This window comes from Hypomesus transpacificus, chromosome 16, assembly GCF_021917145.1.
Source record: "Hypomesus transpacificus isolate Combined female chromosome 16, fHypTra1, whole genome shotgun sequence".
Lineage (NCBI taxonomy): Eukaryota > Metazoa > Chordata > Actinopteri > Osmeriformes > Osmeridae > Hypomesus > Hypomesus transpacificus.
Genome location: NC_061075.1, coordinates 3,403,414 through 3,425,301, shown reverse-complemented (window position 1 = coordinate 3,425,301; position 21,888 = coordinate 3,403,414). Strand labels below are relative to the sequence as shown.

Here is a 21,888-nt window from a genome sequence, read left to right as displayed (position 1 = left end):
GAATAGTGTATAAACAATTTATAAAAATGTATTTGATTTCAATCGAGATATGAATGTGAGCGACTGTTTTCGTTAATGCATCACGTGGATATGTTTACACGCAGGACACTTCCGGAATAGTTGGATTGAAGTCTATAACTTCCAATCAGCAACCAAGACATTGATGGGGGCGTGTGCAGATAGAGGAAGTTTGAGCTCACATGAAGAAGCTAGCGAAAGGATTACTGTTGATGTTCTGTCGCACTGACCTGTCAAGAAAACGGCATGAAGTTCTTACAATTCTTGGCTAAAATACACATATAAAGTAAACGATTGCAGTGTCCATAGTCGTAATAGTTTGTTACAACAAGTGAAAACATTGGATATAAAGGTAAGGGCCCACAATCAGTGTGACTAATTCATCCTTGCTAGCCAGCCAACGTTTGGTAGTAACACAAGTAGATACGCGTTAACTAGCAATACCAGCTCTTGTGCGCCCGTAGTAATGCATACTTATAACTATATAGAATAGCATGAATTTTGGTTAGCAACTGTACACTAGTGTTGTACAGTACACATTCAACCACTGTCATGTTGCCATGCCATCGAGGTGTAGTAAATCGGGCCTAATGTATAGTTAACTAGATAGCAAGCTAGCTGAATCAGATGTCAAATGGCTGGTCATTTGATTGGGCATGTATGGTTTTAGCGTTTGCTCGAGGGTAGCTCATTCATAATGGGACTTTTGAGTAAAATATGCATTGTTATCTTAACAGCTATTCCATAGTCTATTCATAGTCGTCTAATGCCGTTTTAAATAAATATAAAGTCAAATGAAACATACATGTTTGTACATTTGTCACATATATCAGGCCACAAGGGTTAAGCCAGGACTGACCGGATCCTTTGACAGCTGCAGTCATGACCTCTTTTTTAAACTTCGTGGCTCACTTTTTCGTCGTGAAGTACTGAGAGTAGAGAGCACATTTCATAATAACCGTCCCAGTGACTGCATAGTTAACAGGCGACCCAGAATGTATTAAATTGTATAGGGTTACATGTTGTTCCAGGTGACGGGATGTGTCATAACTGCAGATGCGTAATCACAAAAAGCACCCCCATTCTCCTAAGTGAAAAGACTAGCAATAGTTTAAGCAGACATAAAAGGCATTTGTTACAATGCTGTCACTAAGGCAAGGCTTTAGGGATGGAGTGGGTGGTAGGCCCTCTTATGTAATCTAAATCTCTGCTGAGTGCAGATGTGAAGCTATGTTGATTGGTAGTGAGGAGTGCAGATGTTTGGCAAGCCTACTTTGTGGAATAGGGCAGTTAGAACAAAACTGGTTGGTAATTTGGCAATATTTCTGTTGATTATTTGCAGCCATTTGAGTCATAAGTCTTAAGTCATCTAGCCTTAGTCATTAAGACATAATTTGTAAATTGACATCCAAGCCACATTTGAGTCCGATTTTTTTGGCAGATCTTTTTTTTAAGGCAGATTCTCAAATTTGTCATGACGTGACAGTAATCAATTTTGTCGGTTACAAACATAGCAGATGACCTCAGATCCACATGTATGTGTGTCAGTTTCGGTCACAGGAGTGGTTTGGCATTACTAAACAAGGCCTGTTTCACAATGACCACAAAACGAGTTTCATCTAAACTGTCCTGTAGAATTTTTGCCCTTAACAGTCCTGGCTGTGTGCAAGCCAGGCCATGTAAAACATAATAACTAAGACTATGCCCCTGTTTCCATGGTATTGCGCATTGGCTGAGAGCATTTAGTCTTTTTACATCCAGGTGTTATATGAAAAATATAACAATAACACCAATTATGTCTTAATGAAGGATGTGTTAAAGCTGGGTGTGCTAAGGCTTTCTACACCTCATGACAGGACCAGTGAAATGTCATGCTGTAGGACCCAACGTTGCTCTGCTTAGGTCACACACACACACACGGACAGAAAAAACTCTGGGCTTAGTCCTCTTCGGGACCAAACAGTCTCTGACTTCAAACAAACTGCCTGGCCAGTGAGGCAGTAAAGCAGAAGAGAGGAGGGCCATGCACTCTGGTGAATGTGTATGAGAGGGGGCAGCGGAGCGGGCCGAGCCCTGACAGGCCTCATGATGGGTGGGAAATGTCTGCAGGGGAACCGGAGCACTAATGAAAATGACTGGTAAAAGGCCAAATCTCTCTTTGCTCTGTCTCTGTCTCTCTCTCTTTTTCACTTTCTCGTTCTCTCTCTCTCTCTTTCACTCTCTCTCCTTCCAGCCTGCCATTAGAGCAGCCATTTGCCTTCGATTAGCACCACATTCCCCACCCTGTTGATTTAATTGTAGGAAGTGAGCTCAGAGAAGGGACTATTACCTCACTCCGGACCGAACTAGACGAGGAAACACATTTGTGGAGAAATTCTGTTTTGGGCTCACCTCACTCTTCATGCATGTTTCCCTGACTGTGTGTCAGGGGAGTCAGATGGCTGAGCGGTCAGGGAATCAGGCTATTAATCAGAAGATTAAGTGAATTAATAGAAGGTTGCCCGTTCGATTCCGGGCCGTGTAAAATGACGTTGTGTCCTTGGGCAAGGCACTTCACCCTACTTGCCTTGGGGGAATGTCTCTGGATAAGAGCGTCTGCCAAATGGAAATGTATGTAAATGTGTCCACGTTGGTCTCACAGGTGTGAACAGGTGTGAACTGGTCCGTTGCCGGGCAGACTGTGTGGCTGACTGGCACAGCGGAATGCAAAGATGCTGCTCTCCTTGGGGATGCTGATGTTGTCCGCCACGCAGATCTACACCATTTTCACCGTGCAGCTCTTCGCTTTCCTCAACCTGCTGCCCGTGGAGGCTGACATCGCTGCCGTGAGTGTCCACACACACACACACACACACACACACTCATACAGACATAGACATGTGCACACACACACATATATATAGACACAGACGTGTGCACACAGACACACAAACACAACTACAAACTAAAGAGACAGATGGGCAAGCGAGAGCAGAGACACACACCTGTGCAACTGACCACCTTTCAACTCTCGCCCGTCCGACCCAGATATGAACCCACACTGGTTGGCAGTTTGTTTTCCATTGTATTCGAGGATAGTTCCTGTGAGGTTATCTCTTTGTTTCTCTTCCAGTACTCATTCGACAACAAAACGGGGAACTTTGATGACCTGCCTGCACGATTTGGATACCGGCTGCCCAGCGACGGATTGAAGGTGGGCACTAGATGTCAAAACTTGTCAGGGTCTCAAGGTGTTATCCATCATCACCAGGGTGAATACACTGGCAAACCCCTACAAATAATGCCAAACCCTTACATTGTCAGTTGTTTATCATAACATTTTCAGTAGAACGTATTCAACTGAGTTGAGGAACTTTCCAGATGTTTTTCCGTTCTGCTTTGGTGTGGGCTGGAGGAACTGACGGGTCACCACAAGAGATGTGAAAGTGTGTTTTTAAACTTTTCTAACAATTGAAATAATCAAAGATCCATGTTTGCCCCCTTATACACTCTAAAACCCTCATCCAAACTGTTCCTTCCAACACACTTTTTTGTTTCAAAGCCCTGTCTTGGTCATGAGTTCAGTCCTCCGTTATCTTAGCTTGAGGTCCAGGAGGGTACATCACAGTAGCGTTCTCTGTGCTCGCATCCTGACCGCGGCTCTCTGATGAGCTCACATGTTGTCGAGGTTCCCGCTCACTGTTGACCCCCACACAGCTGGCTGTGGGAATGAGTCACGTCTGTACTTCTAAGCCCCACCATTGTGTTTCTGGTGCACACTCACACAAACACACCCATCTCACACACCGGCGAATGGCTTGTTCTTTGCGAGGATAGATTTTTAGTTGTCTGTGAATGTTTTTGTGGAATGTTTGAGGTTGTTTGGTCGAATTTTTATGAGTGCTGTCAAACGATAAAAATATGTAATTGTGATTAATCGCATTCATGTCATAGTTAACTCGCAATTAATCACTAGTGCTGTCAAACGATTAAAATGTTTAATCGCGATTAATCGCATTAATGTCATAGTTAACTCGCGATTAATCACAATTAATCGCACATTTTTATCTATTCTAAATGTCCCTTGATTTCTTTTTGTCCCATTCTTTTTTCAAATTGTAATGCTCTTATCAACATGAAAAAGTGGTTCGGATTGCTTCGTGCAAATATTTTTTGTTATTGAAAACAACATTGCAATCGCCTGGCTTTGACGAGGGGGCGGAGAATTCGCATCATCTGTGTGCTTGGCCATCAAGTGGTATTTCAGACTGGACGTGCTGCGATGATAGCTCAGTTTACAACGACAAAACACACAGATCACTTTGGTCTTGTCAATGGAACCATTTGGCAACTTTTTAAAAGTAAACTTTCCATTCAGAATCTTATTGGCATCCATTTCGGCGTCTCGCGCTCGCCATCCACTCAAAACGTAACGTTAACCTACTACCAGAGAATGTCTCATATCCGTAAACGGGCTCTGCTACTACGCTTTAGCCGGATTGCAAGCCAAACAAGTGTGTGGCGTGCCTGTTGTTTTGTTTCCGGTCTAGCTAGATCCGGTGTGGTGTTGTAGTTTTTCTAACTTCGGTAGTTGTTGCAACAGCATGTGAAAAAAAACTACAAAGTTTGCTAGGCCAAAAAGAACGTTAATCGCGCGATAAAAAAATTGACGCCGTTAATTTGGGTTTGCGTTAACGCCGTTAATAACGCGTTAAACTGACAGCACTATTAATCACACATTCCTATCTATTCTAAATGTCCCTTGATTTATTTTTTTCCACCAAAGAATTCTCATTGTAATGCTCTTATCGATGTGGAAAAGGATCGGCTTGCTTAGTGAAAATGTTTTTTTTTTAATTGAAAACAACATTGGAATCGCCTGGCTTTGACGAGGGGGCGGAGAATTCGGCGGCATGCCTGTTGTTTTGTTTCCGGTCTAGCTAGATCCGGTGTGGTGTTGTAGTTTTTCCAACGTCACTTGTGGTTGCAACAGCATGTGAAAAAACTACAAAGTTTGCTAGGCCAAAAAGAGCGTTAATCTCGCGATAAAAAAATGTACGCCGTTAAAATAGGGTTGCGTTAACGCCGTTAATAACGCATTTAACTGACAGCAGTCATTTTTATGCATGCAGCACTGTACAGTTTGTTGCTGTGAAATGTAGACATCTTCAAATCGCTTGCTTTTCAATTTGTTGGAGATTCCGAGACACGAGGATCACTGTTTACTCTCAACACTAGTTTGTTTGTCGCCTTAAACATTTGAAATCTATATCTCATTCATTTAGCCGACACTTTTATCTGAAACGAAATACAAATAGAAACCAGAATAGCAAGGTCAGAAATGCATTGTTCTTCTAACAGTATTTCAGCAGTCAGTCAAGAAACAGCTGGCCATGTATTTACTAGCCACAGTGCAAGGTAACCTCATCTCAGCTAGCAAGCACAGTGCACCATACATGTACACAACCACGTGCATGCACACCAACAAATTGCAGGATTGTAATGGCCTCGAAATAGATGTTGGTTCATGTTTTTGAGGGGTGGTTAAACCTCATAATGCAACACTCAACCCTGGTTTGTGTTCTTAGTACAGTTTGCACTCAACACTCGTTCTGCTAGGAAATCACAGTCCGTAGGAAACCACCCACAGATCATCTTTAACTTCCTTTCCCTGCTGTTTGGTATTTCCCTAAACTTAAATAACTACGTAAAGTAGGTACAGGGAGTTCAAGTGTTCTTGTTTCTTACAGAAAAACCCTTTAGCTCCGAAAACCCCTTGAGCTCATAAGTAGGGCTGTTTGTTGTTTTTTTTTTTCTTCTTTTCAAATGTTCTGACAAAGACGTCGTACTGAGACATTTCTAGTCTCCAGTGGCCAATGCCACCAACTGCTGCTGTGACAAAGTGCTCTCCACTGTAGTGTGTGCTTGTATACGTGTGTAATAGCATCTTGACAGGGCACAGTGCTAACTGGGGAGTTAAGCTTCACCTCCCGAGTTCTGGCAAAGAGCAAAGGGTCACGTCTGTCGCCGTGTGTGTGTACGTGCACAGCCTGCCAGGCTTACGTAAGATCCTATGCATGGGTTATGAAACTTGAGCGACTGTGGGGTTTTCTCTCTTCTCTTTCTGCATCTCTCTCACTCACTCATTAACTTCCTTTGTCCGTCTCCATACCCGAGTTTGCTCCGGCCGAACCCCTCTGGCTCACTCTTTGTGCCATCCCCCTCCTCTCCCTTCCTCGCTCCCCCTCTCACTGGAGCCTGGCCGAGACCTTTCCCCCCTCCAAACATTTGGAAAGCCCCCTTGAAAAGGCCAGCATCCGAAGAGTTCGTTGCGGTCAGATGTTGTGGTCTGATCCTCAGGACTCTCTCTCCAACGGCACCACCACATAGTCTGTGAAGGCCAAACTGGAGGTTCAGTGGTTGTGGTCGCAGTCAGGTCAGGTTTTCGGGTTTATTTGTCAGATACAGCAGGTGCGTGTTTGGCCCGCAAACGCCCGCTGCCGCCCCTGCCACTGTTCAGACCCTCTGCCCTTCAATGCCAGCTAAGGGCCCCTTATTTGTCCTGACCCCGGAATCTGCAACTGACTGCATTATAATCCCAACAGGCCGGCTTCCCCCCCCCCCTCATCCTTCCGTGCAGGACTGGTTTTGGTCCACTTTCCGCCACTGAAGAATGGAAGATAAAGACAAGGATTGGGACATCGTTTTTGTTTTTTGCAGTTGTGCAATCTTCCACATCCACCACTTTGCTTAGAAGGATCTAACAGGCACAGGTGCTCTAACGAATAGCGGTGCATGTATGAGATCAGCCCTCTGTAACCAACCCAGTGACTATATTAGGCAAACCTTTAATAGATCTACCCGTAATAGATCTCCTGAAGTTCGGCAACAAATCTTAAATACAGCCTGCAGCCAGATCTGGAATCACAAGATGGTTCAGACTTGTTTGTGCGTTATAATGTTCTTCTTGGGTGCCTGTATGGTCTTAGAAACGGCCCCTCCTTTTTGCCTGGTCCGAGATGATGGTGGAAAGTTCCAGATAACCCCTTGGCTAGTCTTCAGAACATTCGGCATTCATTGGATCCGGAACAAAACTTGTCTTGTGTTCTTTTCAATCTTAACTGTATTCTAAGTTCATTCCCAACCCCCCCCTTTTCCCTTCATTTCTGAAGAAATGACTTGAGAAAACATCCAAACCTCATGGCATGACAAGGACCTCCTGTAATGTTTGGCTGTTTTTGCGCGGAGAGCGTTTCATCTGTCTATGAACAGGGCGAATCTTTGGGGGGGATGTCCTATTGAAATACAACACAGAATCGTTCGTTAGGTTTGGAAGAACTACCACCCAAGTGCCTAAAAGGAAGCATTTAATCATGCCAAGTAATTACATTTATGCATTTAGCAGACGCTTTTTTTATCCATGCCACTGCCAGCCAAGCAAAGTATCTTTTATGTTGGACAATTTACCCAAAAGGTTAAAAAACCCTGCTTCCCCTTTCTCAGTAAACCACAGTTTTGCCTCCTTTTAATGATGTTCATTTAGCAGGATGAGCCGTAAGGGCAGATGCTATGTGAAACCACTGTGCGAAGAGGCCCTGAAAGCAGTCCTGTGAAACATCTCTGTCCCTGCCCATTCTTCAAAGACATCGGAGTGTGATAAGGGTGGCTCTGCCGATGGCTTTGCTTATCTGTCGACCCAGGGCAGCCTCCCATTCACCTTTGTTAATTTGGCGGCTTTTTCAGAGGAAGTAATCCAGTAAGTAATTAAAGCCATGAAAGTTTGGCAGACAGGCCCCAAGCCTATTTAGTCTCGGGGCTAATACACGCGAGGAGATTTCCTGTGTTGCCACTTGAAGTCTGCGTTTGCCGGAGACGCCATGAGCGCTGGAAGAAACGGTGCCTTGTTTTTTGAAAGGGAACTGGAAACACGGTGTCATATCCTGTCGCATGCTCTGTGTTTGGTATAGAAAGGAAACTGCAAGCAGCGGGGTTTCGCCTGTGGATGGGGCCTTGGCCAGGACTGAGTGTCCTTGCCTGACCTAACGCAGGGGCATGGTTGAGGCCTTGACTTGGACTGGGAGCTAGGACGGACTTCGGGGGATAGACAGGCCAGCTGTGTGGGATGACCTGACGCTACAGTTGTTTTCTCAGACAGCTCTAACAGCCAGACAAGCTGAACGGACACATTCTAATGCACACACTGGTCTTTTGAGGAATCTTTGTAGGTGGTATTACTCATTCGTTTTTTTGGGGCATAGGCCTGAAACATTCGGATTATGAACACAATTTGTTTATAGCAAAACATTCAGGATTAGGTCCATTCGGACAAATCTTCAACGTGAATTTGACCAATGAACATATTTCAAAATCTTGTAGTTAATATGCTTTCCCTGACGCTACCTGGATTTGCCCACTCTGCATTTTTCTGTTGTTCTCAGATAGACCCAATGTTTTCCATTCGTGGAGCCGCACAGGAAATGTTTTCTTGGCCTACTTCTCCTGAATCCCTGTCAGATTCTGGCTCGAGGCCTGGCTATGACTTTAGGATGACCCAGTAACCAGCCACTAGCTGTGCCGTTGCGCTCGAGATTTCTCTGAGAGTAAAAAAAAATGGAGTGTTACAAGAGATTCTCCTACCGAAATTGCAAAGCTTCCTCCTCAGCGCACAGTGGAAACGCATGACCTCGAAACTGGGTTCACGATCTCCGAGATGAGCCGTTGGGTAACCGACGATTCATTATGCGGTGGGTGGGGGGGGTGTCGTAAAACGATGGCAGTTGATTCTAAAAGGAATTGGACGAGGCTCTGCTCCAACATCTTCATGCAGCCAGGGGGAAGTGGGGGAATTGCTGCCCTGTGAGGCTGTGGCCAACAGGGGGAGCTGTTGGAGTTTCTTTTGAGGCCAGGTGAAATGTGAGGCAGTGGCACAGTGATGTCATTGGCTAGCAGGCTCTCCCAAAATGCAGCTGAGGAGATTCCAGGAAGGATTCGAGTTTGGAACCGGCTCATCGCATGATGTTGCAGAATTAGATACTGCCAAAGTAGCCCACCCCGTACTGTAGACAGCGAATTACCAGCCTTTAGACGAGGTAGCTACTGTAGTTTAACGTTTTTGGTGTGGAAAGTGACTGGCGTGTGGTTTTTCTTGGTATGTGAAGTTTTATGTATGGGTCAACTAAGGTCCGGCAGAGGGAGGGGGAGAATGACATCAGATGACATCAACTACCAGGGAAAGGTGTTTCACTGTTGTCTGTTTGAAAACACACACACACACCATGCATCCCATCTCTGGGAGACACACCCTACTCCCGGCAGTGTGTGTGTGTGTATGTGTGTGTGCGCGCAACCGCGTGTGTCAGTCTCCAAATCGCTGACTGTCTGGGTAGGCTGGGTCTTTGCTAGCTAGCCGTCTGGCAGAGCTGCTGCGAGGCGGTTAGAGTGACATGAACTCATCACATCACAGCTGACTGGAACTGCACAGTCACACTGCGACTCCTCCAACCCATCCACCAGCCTGCCTCGCACGCACACACACACACTCACCATGAATACACAGTGATGAAGAGATATGCATGTAAATGCGGTATATAGATATAGAACAATGCTAGTTGGTGACCTACAATATTAAAAGCAATAGTTCCAAGTAGTTTTCTTTATTTTTTTGCTTGTCGCTCCATCTTCTGCACATTCATCCAGAAAAACCAAGGGAAAGAAAGATAGAACTGATGAAGGATCTGGGTTTATTGGAGAGAGGCTATGAGAAAGTCATCGTCTTGTACACAAACCCCCTCCCCTTCCTCCATCTCGTGTGACTCCAGACCAGCGGAAGATTAGCTTGTCATACCCCGAGGCAACGTTGTCAATATTTGATCTCCTGTTTATTTCAGTTTGTTTCATCTTTTAGATTAGAATCGAATCCCCATTCTGGGTTATCAAGAATGGTCTTCAACGGCGTTCCTATCATTTCCCTATAAATGCAGTGGTTTCCATGATACCTTTTCTTGAACGGTGTAACGTCAAGAGTCACGGGCCCCTGCGTCTGACGCTTCCGCTATGTGCCCCTCCCCCCCCGCAGGGCTTCCTGGTTGGCGCGCGGCCCGAGAACGCCTGCGAGCCCATCGATCCGCCGCCCCTGCGGGACAACCTGACGGGCGCCTTCATCGTGCTCATCAAGCGCTTCGACTGCAACTTTGACGTCAAGGTACGCAGCACACTCAGCTTCCCTCAGGATGGAAAGCACCTTTCACTCATTCGTCAGTCTGTAAAACTAAAACTAAAAAACTGTTTTAGCTAGAAAGGCATTATTCTTTTCTCCCTACTTGAGGTAATATCTGATCCAGAATTATTTGATAGGTGTAAACAGATACATTTGACTTGGTTGTTAGCTACTCGTCAGTCATAAGGAAATCTAACCCGAGGTCAGTTCCAGGGCCTCTCTCTGTCTCTCACCTCCATGATCCAGTCTGTCTACACAAAGTACAATGACCTTGGTTTTTAAGCACTGATCTGGAATCAGTGTTCTATTTTTGCCTCCTAATGACCAAGGTGGAGGAGTAAAAACAGGAAAGACTGATCTTGGATCAGCCTCGTTCGATGAGACATTCAGGAAGTGCCTGGACTTCCTTGGTTCCCTCCCTCCCTCCGTTCATCCCCTGCTTTCCTCTCTGCTGACTGGTCCATTAGCCGGTGCAGTGGACTCAGCCTTTTGACCTCAAAGCATCCAACCTTTCGAGGTGTTAAAATAAATAAGGATTACACAGACTTAATCAATAAAGATGACATTGAAAGCTACGCTGAAGCTTGAATTGTAAGGAGGGAGATTAGAAACAAACGTTTCTGCCGAAAAACATGAACATTTAAGTGAAGAACGAGTTAGTCTTTCTTAACAGTCAAATCTGTTTAGGCTTCCATAAAAAATACAGCTGCCATAGTCAAAAGGAACAAAAGATCCTGAGGATGTACACAGCTGCACTCTCTGTACTGAGTGGAGTGTTTATTCCAACGTGTGTCTGTCTGAGTCTGCGTGCGTGTGTGTGTGTGTGTGTGTGTGTGTGTGTGTGTGTGTGTGTGTGTGTGTGTGTGGGGCAGGCGGCGCCCGAGTTGTCAGCAAAGTTGTGTTTTCCTTCAACGTCCCAGTGGGTGTGTTTTCCTTCAACGTCCCAGTGGTTGTGGAGAGCACACTCGATCTGCATCGGCACTCGAGCTGACGGTGAAGCCATCCGCGTGCTGCACGGAGGGGGGGGAGGAGAGAGGGACGGGGTGGGAGAGAGGAGTTGAAAGGCGGGGAGGTCTGGGGGGGAGGGGGAACCGGGAGGGAGATATGATGGTGTAAGGCTGTAGCGGGATTGAGGGGGGGGAGTTATTTTTTGGAAGTCTGTTTGGTTGTGAATGACTTATACAACATTTCGATTTTATACCATCCAATAAAATCCTTATGTAGAAGTCAAAAGACCTGGAGGAAAAGAAGAGAGAAGAAAAGGAGTTAAAAATGGCAGGAAGGATTGTGTCGAAAAAATGGAGGAAAATGAGGAGATGCCAGATGGTTGTGAAGACATAATAGATTGATTGTGCAAGGAGATAGAAGGAATATGGAGATTCAGAGAGGGGGAGAAAGACTGGTTAGCATTCAGTCTTTGGCTGTGGTGTGCATGACTCTCCCCCTCTCTTCCCTGGCCTGCCAATGCCTTATAAGGCCTTTCTGCATCACACACACTCACAGACGAGGTGTTTCCTTGGCAGGAGTGAAACCGGATGCCCTTCCTCTCCCCCGCCTCATTTCACCGTGCCGGTCAAAGCCCGACATGCCAATTTACTGATCTGGGACCAACACTTCCTGTACCTCATTCCTTAGCTCAGCTGCATTGCCCTGACCTCAAACTGATCCTAGAACAGATCTTAGAAACAATATAAACGGCCCCCGGTCTCGGTTTAACACGATGAAGTCGAGTCAGAAAACGGCTATCCCAGCTGCACGCAGGCTGACAAGTTCAGCCCCCGAAGCCATCGAATGAACTGACCCCAACACACGTCCAAAACAGACCACCGCTCCCCTAAAACAAAAGGTGTGTGGTTTTACCCCCCCCCCCCCCCCCCCCCCCCCCGGAAAAAGTGATAAGCTGTGTTTGTGTGCCATAACGCAGTCTTGCTGTAGGAACACCATGTCCAAATGTAAAAGGTTTCCACGGAACACCGAGTGCTGACTGAGGAGGCGGTTGCTGTGGCTGGTCTCTGTGCGGAGCAGACGGCCGTGTTACGTAACGGCCCGGGGAAGGGTCCGTCCGCCGTTGGGCCAGGTCCAGTGTCCATTAAAAGGGGGCGGGGGGGGTCTTACTGTAAGGGGGCTGGACCTTGAAACTGGATCTTGAGTGTGAAGAGATGTGTGTGTGTGTGTGTTACACGGTGTGTGGTGTGTGTTACACGGTGTGTGTGTGTGTGAGAGCAATTGCTGTCAGTCCCCAGGCCTCTCGACTTGTGATTGAGCACTTATAAATCTCCTCAATGGGGGAGATGGAGGATGAGATGAGGGGGGGGGGGGGGGGGGTTCGGGAATGAAGATCTACACACACACACCGATTCTCACTCTAGTCCCTTGCTCCAGAACTTCTGCCCAGACTTCAACATTAAAGGATCTCCAGTGTTAGAGAATTGAAAGACAAATAGGGCTCCATTTGGGCTCCGAACCGGCAGCCAGGGGATACGAATAAAATAAAACGATGGTCATTCTTCCCCCCTGGCATATCTGTGGAGCTAGCATCATGCTAACTGGCAGCATGTGACCGAAAACATAACCGAGCATTGTTTTAACTTAGCCCCAGACATAATGGGAGATAAAGCATGTGCTCTCACAATTAACCCCTTGTCCGAGTGAAGGGTGTGTGAAAACGCGTGTGTGTGTGTTAAGTGGGAGTATGTCACGGGTGTTTTTCAGGATGTGGTCGGTGAGGGGGAAGGGGAGCAGGGATCAAGAGAGGAGACTTTTGGCTTTAATGGCTAGGACGTGTGTGTGTGTGCGCGTGCCTGCAGCGGGAAGGGGGATTCCAGCTCCATTTAGAACCGCCGTCTCTCTAGAGATTTGGTGGGGGCAAGGGAGGGGAGGGAGAAGGTTAGCACTTCCTGCATGCTGAGCTTGTGACGTGGAGGTTGAGGGAGTGGGGGGGAGGGTAAAGGGAGGGAGGAACAAAGGGGGGGGGGGGGGGGGGGGGGGAGGTGGGGGGGGGGGGGGGGGGGGGGGGGGGGGGGGGGGGGGGGGGGAGGAGGGGGGGCCTCGTTGGTGACCCGTACGACCCCACGCTGTGGGGGAAAAGGGGGGGGGGACAGGAAACCCAACACGGCCCCCCACCCCCCCTTCCTTTCCTAAGTCCCTCCAAAAAAGGGGGGGGGGGGGGGGAGGCTAGCCCTTTACCTCCTCAAATGGTGCACTGAAGGCATTAGGTGAGAGGGAACAAGCCAGCAAATGGACACTCTTTCCTGTCCCTGCGCTGCACACACACACAGTCGCTCCATACATTCACACGCCTCACACAATAGGAGTGTTATATAACACGTGCTGAGACTCGCAGCACAGCCCTCGTTGGTTTCAGCGCCACACAACAACCGGCGGGGCGTGTTCGCCCTCTAATCACCATGGAACAGGGGGTCTCTCCGTCCTCCGCCGCTCTCTCTGTCTGTCTCTCTCTCTGTCTCTCTCTCTTTCTGAGTCTGTGTCTCTCTCTTTCTGAATCTGTATCTCTCTCCTCACTCTCTCTCTGAGTCTGCCTCTCTCCTCTGTCTCTCTCTGAGCCTGTCTCTCTCTTTCTGAGTCTCTCTCTCTCCTCTCTCTCTCTCTCTCCTCTCTCTCTCTCTCTCTCTCTCTGAGTCTGCCTCTCTCTCTCTCTCTGAGTCTGCCTCTCTCTGAGTCTGCCTCCTCTCTCTCCTCTCTCTGAGTCTCTCTCTCTCTGAGTCTGCCTCTCTCTCTCTCTCTCTCTCTCTCTCTCTCTCCTGATTCTGCCTCTCTCTGAGTCCTCTCTCTCTCTGAGTCTGCCTCTCTTTCTCTCTCTGAATCTCTCTCTCTCTGAGTCTCTCTCTCTCTGAGTCTGTCTCTCTGAGTCTCTCTCCACGTCTGCCCGTCTCTCCCCCCTTCTTTCTCCATGCAACCTTCATTTTCTCGGTCTCCCTTTGCGCACCGTCTTCCGCTTTGAGGGGTGGGAATCGACAAAACGAAGGGAGGAACATTTGTGACACTCAACCCGTAAAAATGTAAAAAGACAACGTTTCACGTTCAGACCAGTTCCCTGTCTCCTGTCTCAACACACCTCTTCCAGGGTACTGCTGCTCTGCCATTAAAGGGCCACACCTCCTCAAGTGCCATGGATGAGCCGGCCTCTCTCATGACTGTATATCTGTGTGTGTGCGTGTACAAGGAATTGGCTTATCTCCTGTTGTTATGTCTCCGTGTACTGTTGTGGTACTAAACACCCCTGGTTGCCTGTTACCTTGGCTGGCCTGAATGACATGATGGCGGCCTTGTGATCTCATCTCCAGGGAGTAGCGAACACACACTCACACACACACACACTGAATACACCATCACACGGACTATAACTGCAACACTCCCTCTTTTAAAGTCCACACACCCACATAGCAAACAGACGATAGACACACAAATGTGCGCGCACACACACACACACGGGCTGTTGTACCAGTGCATTGCAGCTGTGCAGTATTATCAGTTGCAGGCCCCTGCTTGCAGTTTCAATAGCTCCTATCTAATCAGGAGTCTGAACCTTGAAACCAAGCCGAGGGAGGGAGGGAGGGTTGAAAGAATTGGCAATGCGGGGAAGCCTGTTGGAGAGATGCAGGAAGAGAGGGGGGGGGGGGGGTGACACAGAGACTCATAGACTTATAGAAGGTAAAAAAGAGGGGGAGAGGGGGATAGGAGAAAAGAGAGACCGGGGGGGGGGGGGGGGTAAGGGAGAGATCAAGGAGCGTGAGTCCAGATCAGGGCAGAGAGGAACAGATCGGGAGCTGCTGTAGAAACGGCGAGGGAAGACGAAGGGAGAAGAACAAAGTCTGGCCAAGAGGGAGGCTCGGAAGTCGAGCCCGTAGATTTCTGCAGAGCTGGCAGGCAGCGCGGACACACGCACCAACCACACACGCACACACTGTTGAAACTGCTGTGATTACTGATGCTCATCTGTCTCTATCATTAACACCAAGGCTTACAAATCCCACTGTTAGGGTAGAGGGGTGTGTGTTTGTGCGCCAGTGTAACGCCCTTTTCAGTTAACAAAATCGTGTATAAATTCCATAACTTTGTCTTTCGTTCTCAGGCAGCGCAAAAACTATCATTGAACCCTGACCACCTTTTGCAGCGCTAGGGGCATGTAAAAGGGTTAACAGTGGTACTAGTCTTATGTTCAGGTGGAACAGTTTTAAAAATGGTTGGTCATCCATGACCAACGGGAGAGAGGTCTAATAAGGCTACACTCTACCCACACTCGCCGCGTTCTCCTTCGATCTCTTTGTCCTTGACCCTGGAAGACCGCAGCACGTCTGACAACATGTCGCTTTGCGACCTATTCTGGTGGACACACTTCCTGGTTTGGGGCAGTGAGGCAAAAACACAGAGACCGTACCATTTCGGTTTGTTTGTCGACGCCATTAACACTACGCTCTCTGCGACGGCAGCGAACTCGCACCTTCGTCGTGTTTGCCCGACCTGATGTGGCACACACCGCATTTGTGGAGGTACGCAGATGCTTATTTGAAAGGTTTTCGGTCGCACCCCCGTTGTGTCGCTGCCACATGTGAGCGCCAGAGCTTGTTGCCCCGCCTCAAGCACCGCCCCGGGCCTGTGCAGCGTCACGCCCAGCTTAAGAAAGTCCCTATCGCCACAATCGCTCCTCTCTGTTAAAGCCTTTTAAACCAACCCCTGTGCTTCAAGAGAATGCGGACCAATCCACGAGGGGTTCGCCGCTTTGGCCCCGTAGACTCGACAAAAGTTTCGAGGTTTTGAAGTTCAGAAGACCCGCGTGTGAACCCACGCCATTTTAAGGGGGGTGGTTTTGATTCGGGTGTCTCTAGGGGTTGATGCCGGGGTAGTGGCACAAGTCGTTCGACTGGCAAAGGATGTTGTTTTTCGCGATGACAATAGGTCGTGGGTCGTCTTGTGCCTTCAGGCAGGATATTGAAGAGCATTTTGGCAGTCCCTTTCTGATCCTGTGTGTATTGATTTATTATTGTGAGGCTTCATGGCTCTCATGGCTCCTTTCCCCTCTGTCTCCTCTCTCTCTCTCCTCTCCCCTCCTCCCTATCCTGCAGTCACAGGAATGCTCTGAATGTCCTTATCTCTGCCTAAACAAACATTCTCTGAGAGCACCAGAGGTCAAATTCCTCTCAGATTCCTGCCAGACCACACGCTGGCATCAGAGAGGCGAGGGCCCAAATAGCATCCAAGCTTTAAAACCCTTCAAAGAACAACAAAATCCCTAACCCTGTCTTAACCGCCGAGATAGCGCGGGGTGAAAACGTATCAAGATCTCCATATTTAGCTGTGGATAAAGCCAGAGAAAACCCTTTTAACAAAACACACTTTTACAGCGAAGATGTCAGGGACCTAGAAATAGTCTTGGAAGTGATTCATCATGACCTCATCAATGGTTCACCAGCTTGTCGGTTATGCAGCTTTCAGTAATGCCAGTTCTGCCCCTACGTTGCCCAAATGCTGGTCCATATCCCTCCCATCACCTCCCCACAGTGGGAATGAAGGGGGAGGGAGTGCGAGACTCACATTAGCCCTGTTAGGCTGCCTTCGGGTCATTGTGACCCACCTTTTGCACCACGACGGTGAGTCACAATGACCCGAAGGCACAACAAGGGTTAACCAGAATCATCTGCTACCAGGTCCCTCCGTCTCTCCTCAAAGGAAGCCTCACATACATGGACACATACACACACACAACTGTGACCAGCATACAGCCGTGTGCAGACACAAAGCATATTTTTGTGCGTCTGTGCCCCTCGCTCACACTGTAGCCATTGATAAACAAACACACAATACACCCTCACAGGCAAACGCATGGCCCAATGGAGCCTCGCCACTGGCACAAACCCTCACACAGACTGTGCCGTGCAGACAACACTGGCATTAAACACGCTCAAGAAAACCCAGAACTGATGCAACCTTCACCGTCTGGAACCCCACCTTCCCCCTGCCAGAAACACACATGCCCACCCAGAAACACACGCTTTTTCTCTCTCCTGTGCTATTGATTCGCTAGCATCTGCTATGCACAAAGCAAGCTAGCGCTAGCTTAGCTGCGGAGCTAACAAGCTATCGCTAGCCCCCCGTGGGGGTTGCACACAACACCTGGCAACCACTGAGAACCACCGAGAGAGAGACACCCATCCATTATTTATACGGACACACAACGTTTCGCCTCTTCAGCTCGTGGAGTGTGACGAGGAGAAACTGATTTCTCACCCCTATTCTTTACATGGTACGTTCTCCTGCGCGACAGTCTCACTTTCGCCTTCTCGCTGGGGTCGAGTTTAAAATCCTCCACAAGAGTAACTCATCTACAGTAAATCATTCATAAAGCAGCGCCCGAGCCTTTGCAAAATCATACTCTTTGGGTTAAATTTAGAATGTGTCAAATGATCTTTGAACATTATTCAGCCCCGTAGCTTTTGCAGTTGTATATACCTGCTTTATGGTTGCTTAAGTTGAGGTTAAACATATGCTTCATATTATTTTTGATTGTGTCATTATTATTTTATTACAATACAAAAATCACACAAGAACTGAGAATCTTTAATCAATAATTTGATTTTTGAAAAGACTTCTGATGCAATTTCGGCAGAGTAGCAGCTGCACCAGGTCTGCACTGCTTACATCAGACTTCAAACACACACACACACACAGACTGATAGATCTGAGACTGTACCATGTCTTTTTCTGGAACAAAATCTCATGGGGTGGGGGGGGGGGGGTTTGCAGTCTTTGATTAATGACAGTGAGAACATGGTTGTGTGTGTGTTCATGCAATCATTTGTGGAAAGAAAAGCTGTGTGCGTTGGCGTGTGTGTGTGGGGGGGGGGGGGGGTGAATGACACACCACAGGAGGTATGAAAAATATAAATCTGTACTTTCCCACCCTGACTGTGACAGTCTTCTACATGTTGGCTGTCTTCTTGGTATGAGGAAAGGAAGTAACTAACTAACCAACACATACTCCGACACACTGAACAGGTAAGCTGGACTCACCGTAAGAGGTTGCCAGCCAGGCCAGGCTCCACATGTGCCATGAGGTAAAAGCCTAGAAATGTGTTGAACATCAGAGAGATGTTGTTCTTTGTTTGCCCTGTCCAACTCAATGGCTTATGTAAATGTAAAGGAATGAATGTAAATAAGAAGGGTGTATATATATAGTTATTACTTTGGTTATTGGGTTCATTTGCATTTTGTTTCGACTCTATTTTGATATCGCTACTTTATAAAATGTGAGTAGCATATAGTATGCTGTAGATTTCTAGTTTTCAACCCCTTTTTTTATGAATTCGTTCTGGAATGAATTCAGTCTTGTTCTCATTTCTAGATGGTATAACTAATTCATATGCATGCGTTTGACCCATATGGGCCATGCAAAATGCATGGTGATGGAAGGATATGGCTGTGCATCGTTCGCCCACCCCCTTCCCCGAGGTTGTGTCGGTCACACTGGAGCACAATGGCCCCCATGAGTCTTTGCAGTGCAGCACATGAGGGCTGGATGATGCTTGGTGCAAAACCACACACAGTGACGTTGATGTGATGGAATTGGTTCAGTAAACCTAGCTCACATCCAGAGAAAGCTGCCTGGAGGGTCTCGGGCCGGCTTACTGAGGTGACACAGTTTTGACACTGCTGGTGTCCCAGGTTCAGTTCTAGTTTGGTCTCCTTGCTGGTGGTCTGGATAGGCTTCAGAAGCATGGTTTGGAGGTTGTGTTTGCTGGCTTGTGGGATGTTGAATCCAGTATTATGGGATGAGGGGCTGGGGGGTTCAATTGAAGCTGCATATGAACCAAACAGTCAAGCAACCAACACAACACAACTGAACACTACGGTTTTGTCTCCCCCCAGGTCCTAAATGCCCAGAAGGCTGGCTACAAGGCGCCATTGTTCACAATGTGGACTCTGATGACTTAATCAGCATGGGATCCAATGATCGTAAGTTCCCCCTCTCTCTTCCCCTCTCCGCATAAACACACACAAACACACAGCACACAGTCGTCTGCTCATGTGTTTCTCCTCCGGGAGACAGTGGCAGCTTTCATAATGCCAAGACCAGGCCAGGAGCCCCAGGAATAGCTCGAGAGATCTGAAGTCTCTCTCTCGTACTGTTAACGTGGTTCAGTCGAGACACTCACGTGATTGATTACGCCATTTATTCATACACATGTCAAATGGTTTTACATTGGCGGATGGATGTACATGGGGAAGCGCTCCCTGCCTACACTGCAGCATGCATGCCTTGAGGCAGAGAGCAACGAGTTAAATCCCCCACGGGGAGTACAGACAGACAACATGGGGGAGAAGGGGATGGTGGTGGGTGGCAGCAGCGCAGAACACAAGGTAAACGAGGATGCGTGTGCGTGCACGTGACGACTTTATAGCGCCGCTTATCAAGCTAAGCCTATAGGCTAAGAACACGGCAATGGGTGATGTAACGCGCGCGCTGCCGAGTGCCATGCTTGAACCTGCTTTGCTCATTTGTGGACGAATGCTGCAGCCTCCAATGTTTTGGGATGGCCCAAACAAGATCCAACCTCCCCGAAAGATTTTGCTGGCATAACCTACCCTTGTTTATATCGCTTTCGATGAGATATGAATATCTGAGCTATTGATTTCCACCGCCCCACATTTTGGAAAATGTCAATAAGTATAAAGGATTATGAATTAAACAGAAAGTTCTTCATTCTGTTGATCCACGGAACACTGGACCCCAGTCTAATGATTTCTCTTCCAACTTTGGGCTGTGGATTTCCATCCCAGCGGTGTCTGCACCGGTTGTTCTGTTGGCCCGGCAACGACTAAAATGGCCAAAGATATGGCCTAGAAATATGCATGAGCAGAGTCATGAGGCACACGCGAAGCATTCGCCTCCGGCTAGCAAACAAGAAACTCACAACATGGCTCGAAACGTAGCTAAACGGCCTTAGCTTACGCGTACTTCTGACTGGAGTGTAATACTGGTCAAATGTTTGTCCCATGCCAATTAGCAACAGTTTTCTATATGTACTAAAAAAAACATGCTTTAAACATATTTCGTTTTTTGTTGTTGTGTTTCTTCTTCTAGCTCCAAATGTAATGTTCTGTTTGAGGCATTGATATGCTAATTCTGTATTATTTGTAACTGTTCATCAAGCATCTCTATTTTTCTTTTAGTGGATGTCTTGAAGCAGATAGACATTCCATCTGTGTTTGTGAGTGAGGAGACTGCCGTCTCTCTGAAAGAGGACTACATATACGACAAGGGGTGAGTCTGAGACAGAAATCTCATTTCCACGTCTATCAACATCAAGGCTAATTTGAGCCCAGAGCAGAGGCACTTTGAATTCAAGACTGTCCAAGAATCAAGAATGCTGTCTCTATGAATCTGTCAGCATAATGTAGATTACATAGGACTTTTTATTTAATGACTTTCAATCAGGAAACATTGACAAATGGCTGATTAACCACTCTTGTTAACCAGCTGTGACAGTCTGTTTGCAGTCCAAGCCTCTTCTACATTATTATGTCACAATGGCTGCAATTAACATGGTGCCATAACCAAAGGGAAATGATTCATTTATTAATGTGTCACCACTACCCTAGTACGCTGAGGTGATAAACCCGGAATTAGTTTATCAGTCCCTCCAAAATAGCCTAAAGCAGGCCTAGCTTTTTTTTTTTTACATTTCTTTTCATCATCTTTAACATCCTTTTTTCATCAGGGTTTGTATCTATTTCATCCAGACATTGCACATTATCTGTGCATGGCCTGAGTCCCACATCACTGTGAACGGAATTAGCCCCCGTGTATCAGTGCAATGACGTGATGACAGGGGAGTGTAGCAAATGGGTGTTATCGGCCCGTAACCCCTCACTTACCAGTGTGAAATCTCGTTAAGCAGACGGACCAGCCATTACGTGACAGCCCCTTTGTGTGATGTGCACTGGAATTGGAAATGAGTCACCTCCCGTGGCGGGCTAGCATCAACAAGCTAGCCTGCCTATCTATGCCCCGAAGTTCCCGCGTGTAGGTCGACGTTATACGGAGGGCCCCCGAAGGCCACCGACTAACGTTTTGCCGTCTCTCTCTCTCGCCGTCTCCCCGACGGCCGCTGCGCTCGGGCAGGGGTCACGTGGTCCTCATGCCAGACTTCAGCCTGCCGCTGGAGTACTACCTGATCCCCTTCCTCATCATCGTGGGGATCTGCCTCATCCTCATCGTCGTGTTCATGGTAGGTCGCCTTCGCCTACCTGTTGTGGGAACTGCCCCTGACCTCAGCGAGGGTGGAGGTCGCAACGATGGCGTGTGTAGCACTGCCCCGCGCGGAGCGTTGTGAGGTGTTCCTTTTCCTTAAGATCAAACAAGCGTTTCTAGTTACTTGGACAAGGGGGGGGAGGCGTGATTACTTGTAGATTGTTGGGGTTCGTAAGCTACCTGCTGTCGTTGTCGACTGTTCCCTTTTCTCTCAGATCACCAAGTTTGTCCAGGATCGACATCGGGCCCGTAGAAGCCGCCTGCGCAAGGACCCAGCTGAAGAAACTCCCCATTCACAAGTACAAGAAAGGTACACAGCCATGGCTGCATGAACTCCAGGTCTATGCTAATTGAAGCCGGCGTCCGCTCAATTTGTGTGTTTGGGTTTAGAAGATATTCTTGTTCC

The 21,888-nt window shown here is 47.6% G+C and overlaps 1 protein-coding gene across 1 annotated transcript in view; it reads left to right on the top strand.

Annotated features, from left to right (window-relative positions):
- Nucleotides 1-175: 175 nt before the first annotated feature.
- rnf13 (ring finger protein 13) overlaps nt 176-21,888 on the top strand; it is a 30,924-nt gene continuing 9,211 nt past the window's right edge. Inside the window, 10 exon segments of the mRNA XM_047036771.1 lie at nt 176-370; nt 2,660-2,843; nt 3,131-3,211; nt 10,073-10,198; nt 19,097-19,124; nt 19,127-19,183; nt 20,402-20,492; nt 21,354-21,459; nt 21,698-21,754; nt 21,756-21,792. Coding sequence (XP_046892727.1) covers nt 2,730-2,843; nt 3,131-3,211; nt 10,073-10,198; nt 19,097-19,124; nt 19,127-19,183; nt 20,402-20,492; nt 21,354-21,459; nt 21,698-21,754; nt 21,756-21,792 — 697 coding nt within the window. The 5' untranslated portion in view covers nt 176-370; nt 2,660-2,729.